Source organism: Mizuhopecten yessoensis, unplaced genomic scaffold (genome assembly GCF_002113885.1).
Source record: "Mizuhopecten yessoensis strain PY_sf001 unplaced genomic scaffold, ASM211388v2 scaffold6217, whole genome shotgun sequence".
In the NCBI taxonomy this organism is placed as follows: domain Eukaryota; kingdom Metazoa; phylum Mollusca; class Bivalvia; order Pectinida; family Pectinidae; genus Mizuhopecten; species Mizuhopecten yessoensis.
In genome coordinates, this window is record NW_018406439.1 from 18,680 (window position 1) to 33,635 (window position 14,956).

At 35.3% G+C, this 14,956-nt stretch overlaps 1 protein-coding gene across 1 annotated transcript in view; it reads left to right on the forward strand.

The window, feature by feature from the left end:
* Nucleotides 1–3,133: 3,133 nt before the first annotated feature.
* LOC110451854 (cadherin-related tumor suppressor-like) overlaps nt 3,134–14,956 on the forward strand; it is a 112,379-nt gene continuing 100,556 nt past the window's right edge. The window contains exons 1-12 of the mRNA XM_021500067.1: nt 3,134–3,204; nt 3,408–3,495; nt 5,366–5,440; nt 6,649–6,785; nt 7,339–7,404; nt 7,791–7,877; nt 9,300–9,383; nt 10,362–10,505; nt 11,317–11,430; nt 13,624–13,711; nt 14,148–14,254; nt 14,662–14,838. Coding sequence (XP_021355742.1) covers nt 3,438–3,495; nt 5,366–5,440; nt 6,649–6,785; nt 7,339–7,404; nt 7,791–7,877; nt 9,300–9,383; nt 10,362–10,505; nt 11,317–11,430; nt 13,624–13,711; nt 14,148–14,254; nt 14,662–14,838 — 1,137 coding nt within the window. The 5' untranslated portion in view covers nt 3,134–3,204; nt 3,408–3,437. The remainder of the gene's footprint in view (nt 3,205–3,407; nt 3,496–5,365; nt 5,441–6,648; nt 6,786–7,338; nt 7,405–7,790; nt 7,878–9,299; nt 9,384–10,361; nt 10,506–11,316; nt 11,431–13,623; nt 13,712–14,147; nt 14,255–14,661; nt 14,839–14,956) is intronic.

Sequence of the window (14,956 nt, forward strand, 5' to 3'; positions counted from 1 at the left end):
GCTAGGTTTGGTATAATACTTACCCTTCAGTAAAGTGTACACTTTGATGCTAGGTTTGGTTTAATACTAACCCTTCAGTAAAGTGTACACTTTGATGTTAGGTTTGGTATAATACTTACCCTTCAGGAAAGTGTGCACTTTGACGCTAGGTTTGATATAAAACTTACCCTTCAAAGTAAAGTGTACACTTTGACGCTAGGTTTGATATAATACTTACCCTTCAGTAAAGTGTGCACTTTGACGCTAGGTTTTGTATAATACTTACCCTTAAGTAAAGTGTACACTTTGATGCTAGGTTTGGTATAATACTTACCCATCAGTAAAGTGTGCACTCTGACGCTAGGTTTAATATAATCCTTACCCTTCAGTAAATTGTACACTTTGATGCTAGGGTAGGTATAAAACTTACCCTTCAGTAAAGGATACACTGATGCTAGGTTTGGTACCCCCCCCCCCCTTCAGTAAAGTGTACATTTTGATGCTAGGTTTGGTTTAATACTAACCCTTCAGTAAAGTATACACTTTGATGCTAGGTTAGGTATAAAACCTACCCTTAAGTAAAGTGTACACTTTTATGCTAGGTTAGGTATAAAACCTACCCTTAAGTAAAGTGTACACTTTTATGCTAGGTTAGGTATAAAACTTCCCCTTAAGTAAAGTGTACACTTTTATGCTAGGTTAGGTATAATACTTACCCTTCAGTAAAGTGTACACTTTGATGCTAGGTTAGGTATAAAACTTACCCTTAAGTAAAGTTTATGTTACAGCAATGTTGGATATATAACAGAACTAAACTTGCTTTGTAATTGATATGCACTCACATAACATTGGAGTTTAAAATGAGTAAGAGGATGGGGAAAATATCACTATTCTTTTTCAGGGTATCATACAGAAAAAAATATTGAATGACAAACTCGAGACCTCTCTCCTATTGTCATGCTGAAACCGTTTACCTATTATCAATTGGGAAATAATCATCCCTACAATGATCACCTAATCGTCGATAAGTAATCATGTTATCTTCTTTACATTTTCTGTATTTTTTTCAGTTTTGAAGGGAAACATAATCTACTTCACTAGTCTATTTACATATTTTCTGCTGTCTGCTTCTTACGAAACCTTTGCCTGTATTGACATTGATGTTAATCATCCCGTTTTAAATTAACCAATCACTACAATAACTTACTTTACTGTGCATGTGTACAAGGGGTTCACTAAGTTTCCGTTTTCGGCACCAATGATGAAATACAAAACACCCCTAAACTGTTTCCGGGCTTTTTTAAAGGTATTTAATGTATCGATAAGGGACATTTTTGTCCTTCATTGATCACAGGAGTAGGTTATATGTCAACAAGATTATTTCCCCTTACAGTGTGCTGTCATGTGATATTTGTTGAAACACTCACCAGTAAAATATGTTTAATGTAATTTACGTAAAGGGTATCTTGCTAAAGCAAACATATCGCAGCTTATCTTTTAGATGATAGGAAGGAAATGCTCACTTGTAATGTTTGAATGCCGTGCTCAAATCATAGTTTTGTCAGTCTACTGAGTACATAAAGCTTGATATCAGACGCTGTATGATGTGCTCAGATACCAGTTAGTAGGGAGTGGCCACGTGATACTCGGAATGAGGAAGGCCTCGTTGATAAAGAGCTTATCTAGCTTCACCTTATACGGGTGTATTACGTAATGCCGTATCTCTAAAGTAGTATGGATGAACAAAAGTTCAACCAATGTTTTACAATAGTTTATCGTAGCTCTCTGTGCCTTTGTGGGGTAATATGTGCATACCCGCGTGTTGAATTTGTTCATGCATATCATGTAATTGTTACGTGGTATATCAGATAGTATATGGATACTATTTAATTGTTACGTGGTATATCAGATAGCATAAGGATATTATTTCATTGTTACGTGGTATATCAGATAGTATATGGATATTACCAACAAAATACATTTAATTCGATCATGAAGGCAAACATAGTCTTTTTGACGAATTTTTTCCCGCTTCACACATCTTGAACATTTATTTCCCCCACCTAGAGTGTATTTAACAGCAGATAAAAACCTCGAATCCTTCGAACATATTCACTACCAAACCGGTACTCTACTGCTGGTGGAATCCTCCGATCCTTTAAACATTTAACCGACTTGGGCTGCACCCTACTGCTGCTAGAAACCTGTAGCCCTCCTAACGTATTCCCTATCTAGACATTACCATATTGTTGGTAGAAAACGTCAATCCTTCACACGTTTCCCCCCGCCTAAACTCACTGCGAAACGTTGATGCATGTTGTGTCTTGGGAATGTCATTTGATGTAGAGTAAGAAATAAACAGGATTAGTCGTTACCTATGGCAAGTTCTGGTTCTGTGTTTCTAAATATGTGGTGGTTCAGTTGTATTAATCCAAGGAATTATCACGTAATCAGACAAAAGCTACTTAAACAAGGCTGTTTTAAAGGTGTTATCTATCACGATCAGAGCATCAGTGCCAATGTTTACGGTTCTATTGAGAAACATGGTTTCAGAATGGTGATCGGCATCCGGTCACTGTACGCCATATTAACACAAACATTTTACACTGCTAGGTCACAAATAATAATAAACTGAATCCGTCAATTTCACATGGTAAGATTATATTTTGAGTACTCCATGCTTGTTACACATGTTTGTATTGTGAGATGGTCGATTTTTACCCCATCTTTGCTGTTATAGCCATATGTTAAGATCAACATTTATAGTATAGAGTACATCTTTAAGTATTGTGATATTTGATCAAGATTGATCTTGATTGATACGTCATTAATAAATGACATTAACAACACAATAAAGTATCCATTATCCTTTAGAATCCGACATAATATGATCTAAAAGTAAACTAGCTGTGGTATCTTTGCTCGGTTTCAGAGATGACTTGAAAAAGGTATGTGAGTTATGCACGACATGTACGTGTTGTGATAACGGTAGAGAAACTGAAGGAAGTTGTTACATTTGTAAGTACTCAATACCGGGAATAGTGATAATCGGCGGGTGTAAGGATGGTCGATAGTATTTCGTATTGTGTTGACTTTGGCGCCGTTATCACGTCGTTATCGGCCGGGACAGAGTACACACGAGCCCAACGGGACATTTTACATGTGTGGTGACAAAGACAACATATACAGACAGCCTCACAGACAACACACACGGCACCAGTCCAGGTAGGCATGGTCAACACGTCTTTTATTTAATAACTCTCATTTCGTGTTTTTGCATTTGTATTTTATTTTTTCATCATGTAGTTAACAAAGTATGTGAGAAACAGTGAATCTATTTCCGGTTAATATTTCATATGTGTTGTTGCAGATTTTAACATGACCCTACGCACATTGCTGTTACTTGTAAATTGTCTTTGATACCACAGGGGAGTGTTGATCAGGTGTTTCACGTCAACATGATATCATTCTGGCACATGCTGTTGCTTCCCCTTCTCTTCGGGCTTAGTGAGCAAGGTGAGTGCTGTTTAATACCGGATACCTTTGTACATATGGAACACTATGGTATGGCTGATAAATAGGCCTTACACACGAATTTAAACTACCTGGTTTCGAGCGGATGAAGTAGAGGACACTTACCCTTCCGGAACGCATGGCCTTATTAGCATTTTAAAGTTTCAAATTTTTCCACGAAATCTTCCTTTTGTTCATAGTTTGCCATAGTTTAGTATCTGAGAATTACGGTTTGTTCCAACTTCGTTATAATCTTCTTATTTTCCGGTAGTTTTAGCCGTTGTGGTATCGCACAGCGTTACACGATGTGCGGTGTGCGCACGATGTGTGCACGGTGTGTGAACGATGTGTGAACGATAAAAAACGTGGACGATCATTGCTTGCGCACATTTGTGCGGGCGATCGACGAACGTTGTGCGATAACAATCGTGGTTGGTGTAAATTGAGGAATGGCTTAGCAATATATACGGTTTCGTGTTTAAACATATAAACTTTTTAGTATGCTTCTATATTCAAACTACATCTATAAGCTTATCTTTCTGTCTATACTTTTTTAAATTTAGAAATTGTGTTTTTTTGTGTTTTTTAAACGACCTTAATCGACACATGTAAAAGTACAACACAGTCTCGGCAACACAGGTAAACAAAGCCACTTTGTATCTGGACAAGGTGTGAAAACAAGGTGGGATCCGGAGCTATAGACCAAAACAAATGCAAATAACAAATATTAAACGTTCAGTTGTGTTTTCATAACGGTCAGACGGTTTCACATATCAGCTCTATGTGACAGGCAAAGGCCAGGTAAAACTCCGGTCACTCATCAAATTGTTATTTACCTGTTCTAGATCTGTTACCGAGGAGCAAAACTCATTCTTGACAGTCTAACGGTCACTGTATACTGTGTTACACGCAGTGTAAAATGTATAAAATCTAAATTATAGTGATGAGAGAGTTACAGTAATATATGCAGTGTACATTATTGCATCGGAGCCTTCCGTATGTTTTTCATTCCGTAATATTCATCAACAAATTGAACCAAATCGCACAATTGTGCGGAGAGTAGCGCACAACGGGGCGAACGATTGTTAAATCGCACAGTTGTGCGCACCAAGTGTGGACGATGTGCGTGCTTTGTGTGAACGATGTATGCACGGTGTGCGCACGGTATTTTTGGTGCGTTGTGCGGTCACACAACTATATAAATGTCATCAAAGGGTGAGAACTGGCACTGGGAAACATCGGGTAATCGATTAATAAATACCTGTTCAAGCACCTTTCCTATTTCAGATTATATGATAAGTCAAAATGAATGTAAGCTGTAAACAACAAATGCCATGAAGAACGTGATATTTGACTGATTCATTTTTACACCTATTTGGTATAAGACCGGCGTGCCCTACGGAACTGTTTACGGGTATTAAACGGGAAAGCCTTACGACTTTAGTATCACCTTTTGTTTGGGATAAAGGTTCTAAAAAATGGAGCCCCAGAAATTTAAAGTAAAACGAGAAAATGCAGCACGCCTGTCTACAAGGACACTGTCACAGAAAACGTGTTGTATCCACAATGTTGCTTCCATCGAATCAAAGGAGCGACAAAGTTGCAGTATACAGCACAGTTTGATATTCCTGAGACATATTGCAATTTGAATATTTTTCTTTAAGGTATTTGTTAATACGTTAAAGAAAACCTAAGAATCATTGAATCGTTTAAGATTTATTCTAGTGTGATTGTGAAAGAATGATGAATTTCTCTTAGCCTAGTCTAGTTGGTATACACTTGGTACATTGTTACACACTCCGATATATTGCTGATAATTGATATGGCATTCAAATTTGGTAAATGAGGTAATGTTTCTATAATTATGTTTCAGATGTAGTGTCGAATACAGGGTGTCCCAGGTCAGGTCGCCTCGATCTTCATACCATACCAGAAAATTTACCAACAGGTTTGTTCATGACGACATCAGCAACCATTTGTCATATACATGCCTTATGTAATAATTGAATTTGATTAATTTGGTAATATTTATATGAACCTTTTATGTATAATCCTTCATTTCATGTTGAGAAAAGTAATCACCACGTTGACGTGAATATGATTTATACCTCCAACATTATATCATGGCGTAGTTTCCATGATATGAACAAGGTAGATTATTCAAAATATTGAATAGAAATTTAAATATAATTTTATCATTTTTTGTGCAATCCAATATCAATTGAATTTTGTTAACTTTCTCTTTAACTCCGCCTTTCAGCAATACAAAAGTAATTATAAATAAACGATTTTATAGCACGTAAGGCAAATATTTATAATATCTCTTCGATATTCGGAAATGTTTCTTATGTTTTATCTCCCTTTTGGAAAAAGGAACAGCAAAGAGTCAAAACTGATGACAATGGAGTGTACTCAGGCAGATTCGAAACCAATAATACATTTACAGGCTATCAGACAAAACCGATGACAATTGGGTGTACTCAGGCAGATTCGAAACCAATAATACATTAACAGGCTATCAGAAAGTTAAAGCATTAATCAATATATCTAGAATCTTGTAATGTATACGAAAAAGTATTAAATTATGAAGTGTTCAACATTTTTGCTAGCATGGTTTATTGCTAACCAATGATATTATTTCTTGGAAAGGTATGGATAAAATGTTTGTAGAGGAACAGACCTATATGCACATGACTGATTTGATTTTAAGATCAAATCATACAATGAGACAGAAGTATCACACGAAGTCGTAGCTTTACTTGTTATAATTTGTACCATTAGACAGAGGTATCACAGAAGCTCATAGTTTTAATTGTTATAATTTATACCATGAGACAGAAGTATCACACAAACACATAGTTTTAATTGTTATTAATTACACCAAGAGACAGAAGTATCACAAAAACTCATAGTTTTAAATGTTATAATTTATACCATTAGACAGAAGTATCATAGAAGCTCATAGTTTTAATTGTTATAATTTATACCATTAGACAGAAGTATCACAGAAGCTCATAGTTTTAATTGTTTTGATTTATACCATGAGACAGAAGTATCACAAAAACTCATAGTTTTAATTGTTATAATTTATACCATTAGACAAAAGTAACATTTATGCAATCGATGTAATATCTTAAATATAAAATTCGCTTGCAGGAACGGAGCTGATCATCTTCACAAGCATACGTAATATAGCACTTTCTGGGCCAGAATCATCACATTTTAATGTCATTGCTAAGGGAGTTAACGAGTACGGAGTCACCGTCCTGAGACCATACGACTTCGAGAATCAGGTAAGGTATCAATACTGGAGGGAGTCTAAACGGCGGAGGCTGTCCAGTGGGGACAATTGATAACTTACTGTTTCATAACTACATTTATATGATCTATATTTTTTTAAATTTCATGTGACATTAGTCAAAGGAATTTTTACATTTTGATTTCAGTGAGTCATTTTCGATCTAAAACGAAAACGTCGGCTCGTGTTACATAAATCCATATGAAATGGAAACTAATTTAAAATCCTCTCTATCATATTACAAATGATAATATGCAAATACCTAAGGAAAACATTTTTTTCTGACCATGGTCATACCTAAATGTTGCAATGGTGACCTATTGCCGTCATTGCCGATTGTGTCTCGTAGTAATCTGATGTCACAGTGGGTGTTACTATATAAGCTCATACACAAAAATAGAGTACCTAAGGTTTGATGATGGGATCTTATTTAATGATCATAAGTTTGAACAAATATGATGAATCGGTCCCGTAGGAAAGTTTTACATTCATCTATGCTTTGTATGCTTTGTGACTATACTGTTACACGTTTTATTTTATACTTTCAGTCGTCGTCGTCGTCCTTCAAAGATGTTTCTTTTGCATGTACTCAAGTGAATGGATCAGTCGTACAGGTTTGCTAAATGGAATTTTGTGCAGTCCTAGTTTTGTAATATATTGAGAATGATACGTTGTTCCTGTATTCCAGCCGTATACACATATACGTTTTACCCGTCCATTTATCTGATGTGACAGCCTACTTTGGTCAAACACTTTACGAGTAAATATACAGGCAGTAAAGTATGCATGGTTTCTAATTTGGTACTAGTTTTGAATATTTCCTTGGATATTTTATTATTTAAAACGAATTAGATACATGGAATATATTGTAAGTTAAATGGCGATGATCATAATTAATGCATTTCAATTAAACAGAGACTTGTGAATGTTTGGCTGTCTTTAAGAAAGATAGCAGTGTCAAGTTCCAGTAATACTGTTTATCAACACGTTTTGCTTTCAGGGTAATATTCAGTTTGTAGTGACAAATGTGATAGAAAGTTCACCAGACTTTGGAAGGAGTGATCATTCACATTTCGTTATACCGGAGGTATGTAGACACACAAAATTCCTATATAAAGTGTAAGATCACTCAAATGCTACAATGTACATTTATTGCCTTGGAAAGTAATACGATTATGTGTAGTTGTAATATTGGTATTTATTTTGGTATTTCATAGTTATAGCACTGGTATTTAATGCGGTTTTTTGCGATTATATAAAGATATTTGTATTAAATACGATACTGGGTGGTTGTAGTACTGACATGTGATTCGTATTAGATGTACATGCTTTTGTCCTTACAGGCAAATCTTAGGACTTTATTTCGGACCTGATATGCCATTATGTTAAAAACATTTTGTTTTCCATTTTGTTGAATGTGCTGAGGATTTTTTTCTACCAATTAACGGTGTACTAAGAGCAAAGTAAATGCATTATATTTCTCTCTATGCTTTCTTTCTTTGCTTCGGTGCCTCGATAGTCGTGATCGCTAACGCGCACAGTCATTACTACTATGTGCAATCAAGCGTAAGCTTCAGACCACTCACTCTCCCAAGAATATTTCGGTTCGATCCCTAGTGGTGGCGGAAAAAGAGAGTGATGTTTGATAGGGAGAGTTGTTTTCCCTCCGATGGCACGGTGGTTTTCCCCGTACGCTTTCCTCCACCACGAAAACAACATTTTTCCCCTAAAGGACCTGTCACACTTAGCCGATTTGGGTCGCCGGAGCTATACCGGAGCACAAATTTGGCGATTTTCGGGGATCGGTACTAGTACGGCAGCGCAACGGTTTCACATCTCTAAGAACGGTAGTGCATCGTCACGACATCGTCAGAACATCGGCGAAAAATTTAGCAACAGCAGGCGACGGAAGAATTTTTTGAACGTGGTCAAAAAATTCCCCCGTTGCGCTGCCGGAGTGAGCAACGGGACTACAACGGTAGTACAACGGCAGTGCTCAGATATGGCTTCGTTAAGTTTTTTTCAAGTGCTTTCTCGCCGATTTTTCTTGCCGGTGTTAATGTTTTGCTCCGGTTTAGTCGGTAGTGTGTAACAGACCCTTTAGCGGCGTCGTAATAAAAGCTCTATAGAGCTATGTTTGTTGTCGACAATTTACACGACGTTAAATACAGATTTTTTAAATTTATTTACTACTTACATTTGTTACGAAGCTTGGTTCACAGGTGAGCGTTAGATAAGGTGAATATAAAATGTCTATTATCTCAATTTCTCATGTAACTTTACACAAGAATAACTGCGTTATCGAAACTACACGTGTGTTATCAATATTTAATAGATGCATATCGTTTATCGGGCAAGCTCTATATGTGCTTTAATGACTTGGTGTTTTCTGTTTTCCCCTTCAGTTTTATGCTGTTGTCATTTACTGGACAAGTACGTCCATACTCTCACACATGTACCTACATGTGTATGAACAGCAATGTTTTTTATAACAACACATATATTTCAGAACTCTCCAATCAACACCACAGTCGGCACACTCCATGTTACCGTGGCAGACAAATATGTATCTACTTTTGTCAACTTTGGACTGGTAAGTGGTTGTTTTTAGAGTGATTCATATTATAATCATATCCGTTTAACGAAACCAGTCAATTAGATATTTGCTGATTTTAAAAAATCTAACTGTTCAAAAATATATTTTGTTATCTTAAATATAAAATGTATATTAAGCTTTTATAAGTATGTGATAATTACTTTAAAATACTATACAGATATGTAAATGCATAATTTATTTGTAGATATTTGTATGTAATATAATTTTGATTTCGTTATATATTCATAAATATGTTTTGTATTTATATGTTCTGAATATCGATCTCATTCACGTAAATTTCGAGTAAGATAAATTATACTGTAGTTGTTACAGTTCTATCTATTTGTAAAAATGTATTCGTTGAAACTTCATCACCAAAGGATATAGTGCTAATGCTTTGCTTGTATCTCAGTCGTGGTGTCTTAGACTCTTGCACTAAATGAATTGTATCTCAGTCGTGGCGTCTTAGACTCTTGCACTGAATGACTTGTATCTCAGGCGTGGTGTCTTAGACTCTTGCACTAAATCACTTGTATCTCAGTCGTGGGGTCTTAGACTCTTGCACTAAACGACTTGGTTCTCAGTCCTCGTGTCTTAGACTCTTGCACTAAATGACTTGTATCTCAGTCGTGGTGACTTAGATTCTTGCACTAAATGAATGCTTTTTAATGTAAATACTCATATGTACCATTACCATGTATTCCTGAACACAAAGAACATTAACGTAAAAGCAGATATTATTGCCATATCTTTTGAAACGCAATGAACGCTTTTGGATGTAAAATATACGAATCGCTGTCAGCTTAAACATGCTGATGGTTAATCGAGTGCATACAATGGGCAGTAACTCGTCCAATGTGATTGCGAAGACATTTTCATACATACAGAACATTTGCTTTACAATAAGTGGAAAGCATAGTGAACAGAATGTTAATGTGTTGAGGTAACAAGGATAATTTGACAAACTTGTTGCAGATTAACACAGGGACGCCATTCAAAGTTGGCTGGCCTCCAAACAATCAGCCTGACAGATACCTGACAGCGGTGATATCGGTACAGGATCCAGCACTACTAAACTACGAAAAGACTACCTATTATACACTGACAGTGACAGCCACGGTACTGTCCTCTCCCCTGTCACGCTGGGGATACTTAGGCACTCTGTTTCTATAATATAGCACTCTCTTCCTTTGTTTGGTGTCTTCGTAGTTCATGTTGTCTTCTGTTTCGTTAATGAGTTCGGATCTTGATGTTCTTTATTGACAATAATTTTAGGGGACTATATCATCTTTTTGGAAGTTTGTTCAAATTTAAATACTAAAAAATCGAATATTTCAAAAGTTCTTCAAGACGCCTGATAGCATTTAAAACATTCTGATTTTGTTATCATATATTTTAAGATATCAAATACATACCATAATGGATAATGTAGCAATGCTATTTCATAGCTAAATAGATCTTATGGTATGTCTGTATCTAAGTTCATATGTGTCCTATTTACTGTCAACCTGTGTAACAAGACCATATAACGGTGTTCTATCTATATTAACCTAATACTAAGAAACATTTGGTCCTTTTTGACAGATTAATATAGATAGAAAACACCAATTTTGAGAATCTCTATGGAAGTAGATATAGGCCAATCGTCTTAAATAACATGTTCTATTTAAAAACAATAGTCTGTACAGATACAGTTGTGTTTTTATTTAGGAAGAATCATTTCTGGAGTTCTTCAGATGTTAGATATTCGTGTAGTGTTTAGAGACAAAGGATGTTGAAAATAGGGTATAACACGGCTTGATCAATAATTCAAACTTATGAATCAATACGTGGACGATTCGCATTGATTATGCGACTGTTTGTTATATTATAACATAATAAACACTGTTGTACATACCATGTGATCAATTGACATGATATCTGGTTGTAGGTGTCAGACACGAACATTACCTCTACTGCCACAGTATATATCAATGTCACCGACGTGGATGACATACCCCCCAAGTTTGATCAAAATGGATATAACGTAACTGTTGCTGAAGCGGTAAGTTTTAATACAATTATTAAATTTATAGAAACTGAATAGTAGTGAAATAGCTGTACTGCCCCTCTGTATAAGAAGACAAAGTATTGTATTCAAACCAACATACAAAGTCCAAATTACTGTAATCCTGTGGGAAACCGTGCAACTAACGCATAAATATTGGTGGTACATTGATGCATTCCATTTGTTGTACTATGTATAACTGCGTACTAGCCTTGTAGAGTATTGTTTAGTTGCAGTATTCGTAATTATTTTGGTGTTTCATAGTTATAGTACTGGTATAGTAGAATTCGTATTTATTTTGGTGTTTCATAGTTATAGTACTGGTAAAGTCGAATTCGTATTTATTTTGGTGTTTCATAGTTATAGTACTGGTATAGTAGAATTCGTATTTATTTTGGTGTTTCATAGTTATAGTACTGGTATTGTAGAATTCGTATTTGTTTTGGTATTTCATAGTTATACATTGTAGTAGTAAAAAAGTCTTACTACACTTCTGTATAAGAAAAAAAGTATGTGCTCAATAACCAACATACGAAGTCCAAATCAATGTATTCTTGTAGGAAACCGTGCAACTAACGCATAAATATTGGTGTCACATTGATGATTTATATATTGTACTATGCATAACTGCATACTAGCTTTGAAAAGTATAAACGTAAGTTATTTGTGTTACAAACAAATATTATCGTTGTCTAAACGTTACATAAATATCATAAAATACATACATTATGGCGGCAACCTTACTTGTATTGGCCTGTTGATGCATTATAACATAAATGTTATTATTATTGACCTGTCAATGCATTAAAACATTATCTTTACCACCATTGACCTGTTCATGCATTAAAACATTCACCTTGCCACAATAAACCTATTGATACATTATAACATTTATTTAACCGAAACTGTTTTGTTGATGAATTTTAACATTAACTTTACTATCATTGACCTGTTGATTCATAATAACATTAAATTTACCATCATTGACCTGTTGATGTATTATAACATTAAATTTACCATCATTGACTTGTTGATGTATAATAACACGAACTTTACCATAATTAACCTGTTGATGCATTTTAACATTAACTTTACCATCATTGACCTGTTGATGCATTATAACGTTAACTTTACCATAATTAACCTGTTGATTCATTATAACATTAAATTTACCATCATTGACCTGTCGATGCATTAAAACATTATCTTTACCATCATTGACCTGATGATGCATGTTAACATTAACTTTACCATAATTAACTGGTTGATTCATTATAACATTAATTTTACAATCATTGACCTGTTGATGCATTATAACGTTAACTTTACCATTATTAACCTGCTGATTCATTATAACATTACTTTTACCATCATTGACCTTTCTATGTATTAAAACATTATCTTTACCATAATTGGGAGGTATGTGAGGGCATGTTAATAAATATGTATATTTAAAAAAAAATAATAATCGGTGCAGAGTGTAATTTCTGATGTTCCCAAATTAAGCAGTGCTCATGTTGAACTCAAGCATGTATATAATCCTATGGGTATTGTAATGTAATGAATTGTTATGTTATTTAATGTTTAGTCTCTGGTCTTAATGTAATTGTTCACATGAAAATCAATAAAAAAAATGAAATGTAAAAAAAACCAAAAAAACTTAACCATCATTGACCTGTTGATGCATTATACCACTCACTTTACCATCATTGTCCTGTTGATATATTATAACACTATCTTTACCATCATTGACCTGTTGATATATTATAACACTAACTTTACCATCATTGACCTGTTGATATAGCATACCATTAATTATAACATTATTGTCTGTATTAGCCTCTAGGCTATGTATGGCCAGTTAACTAGGTGATATTCGAGGGAACTCCAATATTTTTATCATTATTAGTGGTAATTGGCAATCATCGTTCTATAAAACCTAATTTATAACGTCATATTAATATATATTTGCATACAGTTATCTATGTTATATGTAATCGCTATTTATCATTGTTAGATATCTTTTGTATTGAAGTTTTATAAGCTTTATTCAATGAAATATTGTAAACGATATCTCTATTACATCGGTGGTTTTTACCATCTAAATGTAAATTAGTATCCTGGTATAAATGTATCATATGATGTTGTAATTCTGATACACAAATTGAAGTAAGTATAATGGTATTCCAGATGTACTCTTCAAAAGAAATTATCAAGTTAGTGGCCAGAGATAAAGATGCCGGACAGAAGCACACCATTCTCTACTCCTTGGTCAGAGGTATACAAACACATAAGGACATTAATTAACTATATACAGATGAGGCCAATCCAATTGTCATCTATTTTGCATTGCTTTCAAATATATGATTATCAAAAAAGTAAAGTAAAAACAAGACAAAGACGGAGCTGCTCCGAGTCGAGACGACCAAACAACGACAGAAGCTGAGTAAACCTCTGCTTAATAACTACAACGAAAACAAGATGGTCTGGGATTTAATTTTTCTGTCCCACCTTTATCCACATTTTGATGTACGAGCACTGCAATGTCAAACCTGTTTAAATAAATCCATTATGTTCATCAGAACAACTCATTTAGGAATGTTTAAGGTCAAGAAATATATCGGGTCTGTAGGGTTTTCATTATGGTATTTTGTACATTGCGCTTGTGAAAAATTGGTTGTACTGTAAATAATCTCATGATAAACTCCTTGCAGTGTTCCCACAGACAACTTTGTTCCGGATAGTCAATACAACAGGACAGGTGCTCGTAAACGGAACAATGGACAGAGAGAAATGTGACAACTACCTCCTTCTGATCAAGGTAAGATATGTTGTGAATATCGGTAGAGGGACAGTTGACCGAAGCTTGTACCTCCTTCTGATGAAGGTTAGAAAGCCATCCTCGGCACGTGGTTAGGCAGACATATGACACCTGCTTCCTTCTGGTTAAGGTAAGGGGTCGCACGTGGTAAGGGAGATATGTGACCGGGATATTCTTGTTAAAGTTTGTCAAAATGGGACCCTGAACAAGATAAATCCTGACCATGTTCTGACCACAAATAAAAAAGTACACCATAGGAAAAAGAACCTGAAGACGGTTACGGGTGGTATGACACTCGGACCAGTACATAGTAAATAATAAGTAAAACATTGCCGTTGATGATATACGTGACATGTGATTAGTCTTTTCACGGTAATTATGCAATAACCTATGTATGTTTTTGTCAGGCATTCCAGATAGACAAGCCGGACCTGAGGATGGACATGACCACTCTGAAAGTGACCGTATTGGATAAAGACGATAATCCTCCTGTGATGGCGCAGACCCAGTACACCACCCGTATCCCCGAGAACACACCCACCGGCACGAATGTTCTCACTGTAATAGCGACCGACGCTGACCAGGTACGACTATACACAGGGACAAGATGATCCCAGGTTGTGACTAATTGAAAGTTTGACACCGGGACTAACTGACCTTATGGCGTGACTTTACATTTATGTGACGCAATGAAAACTAATC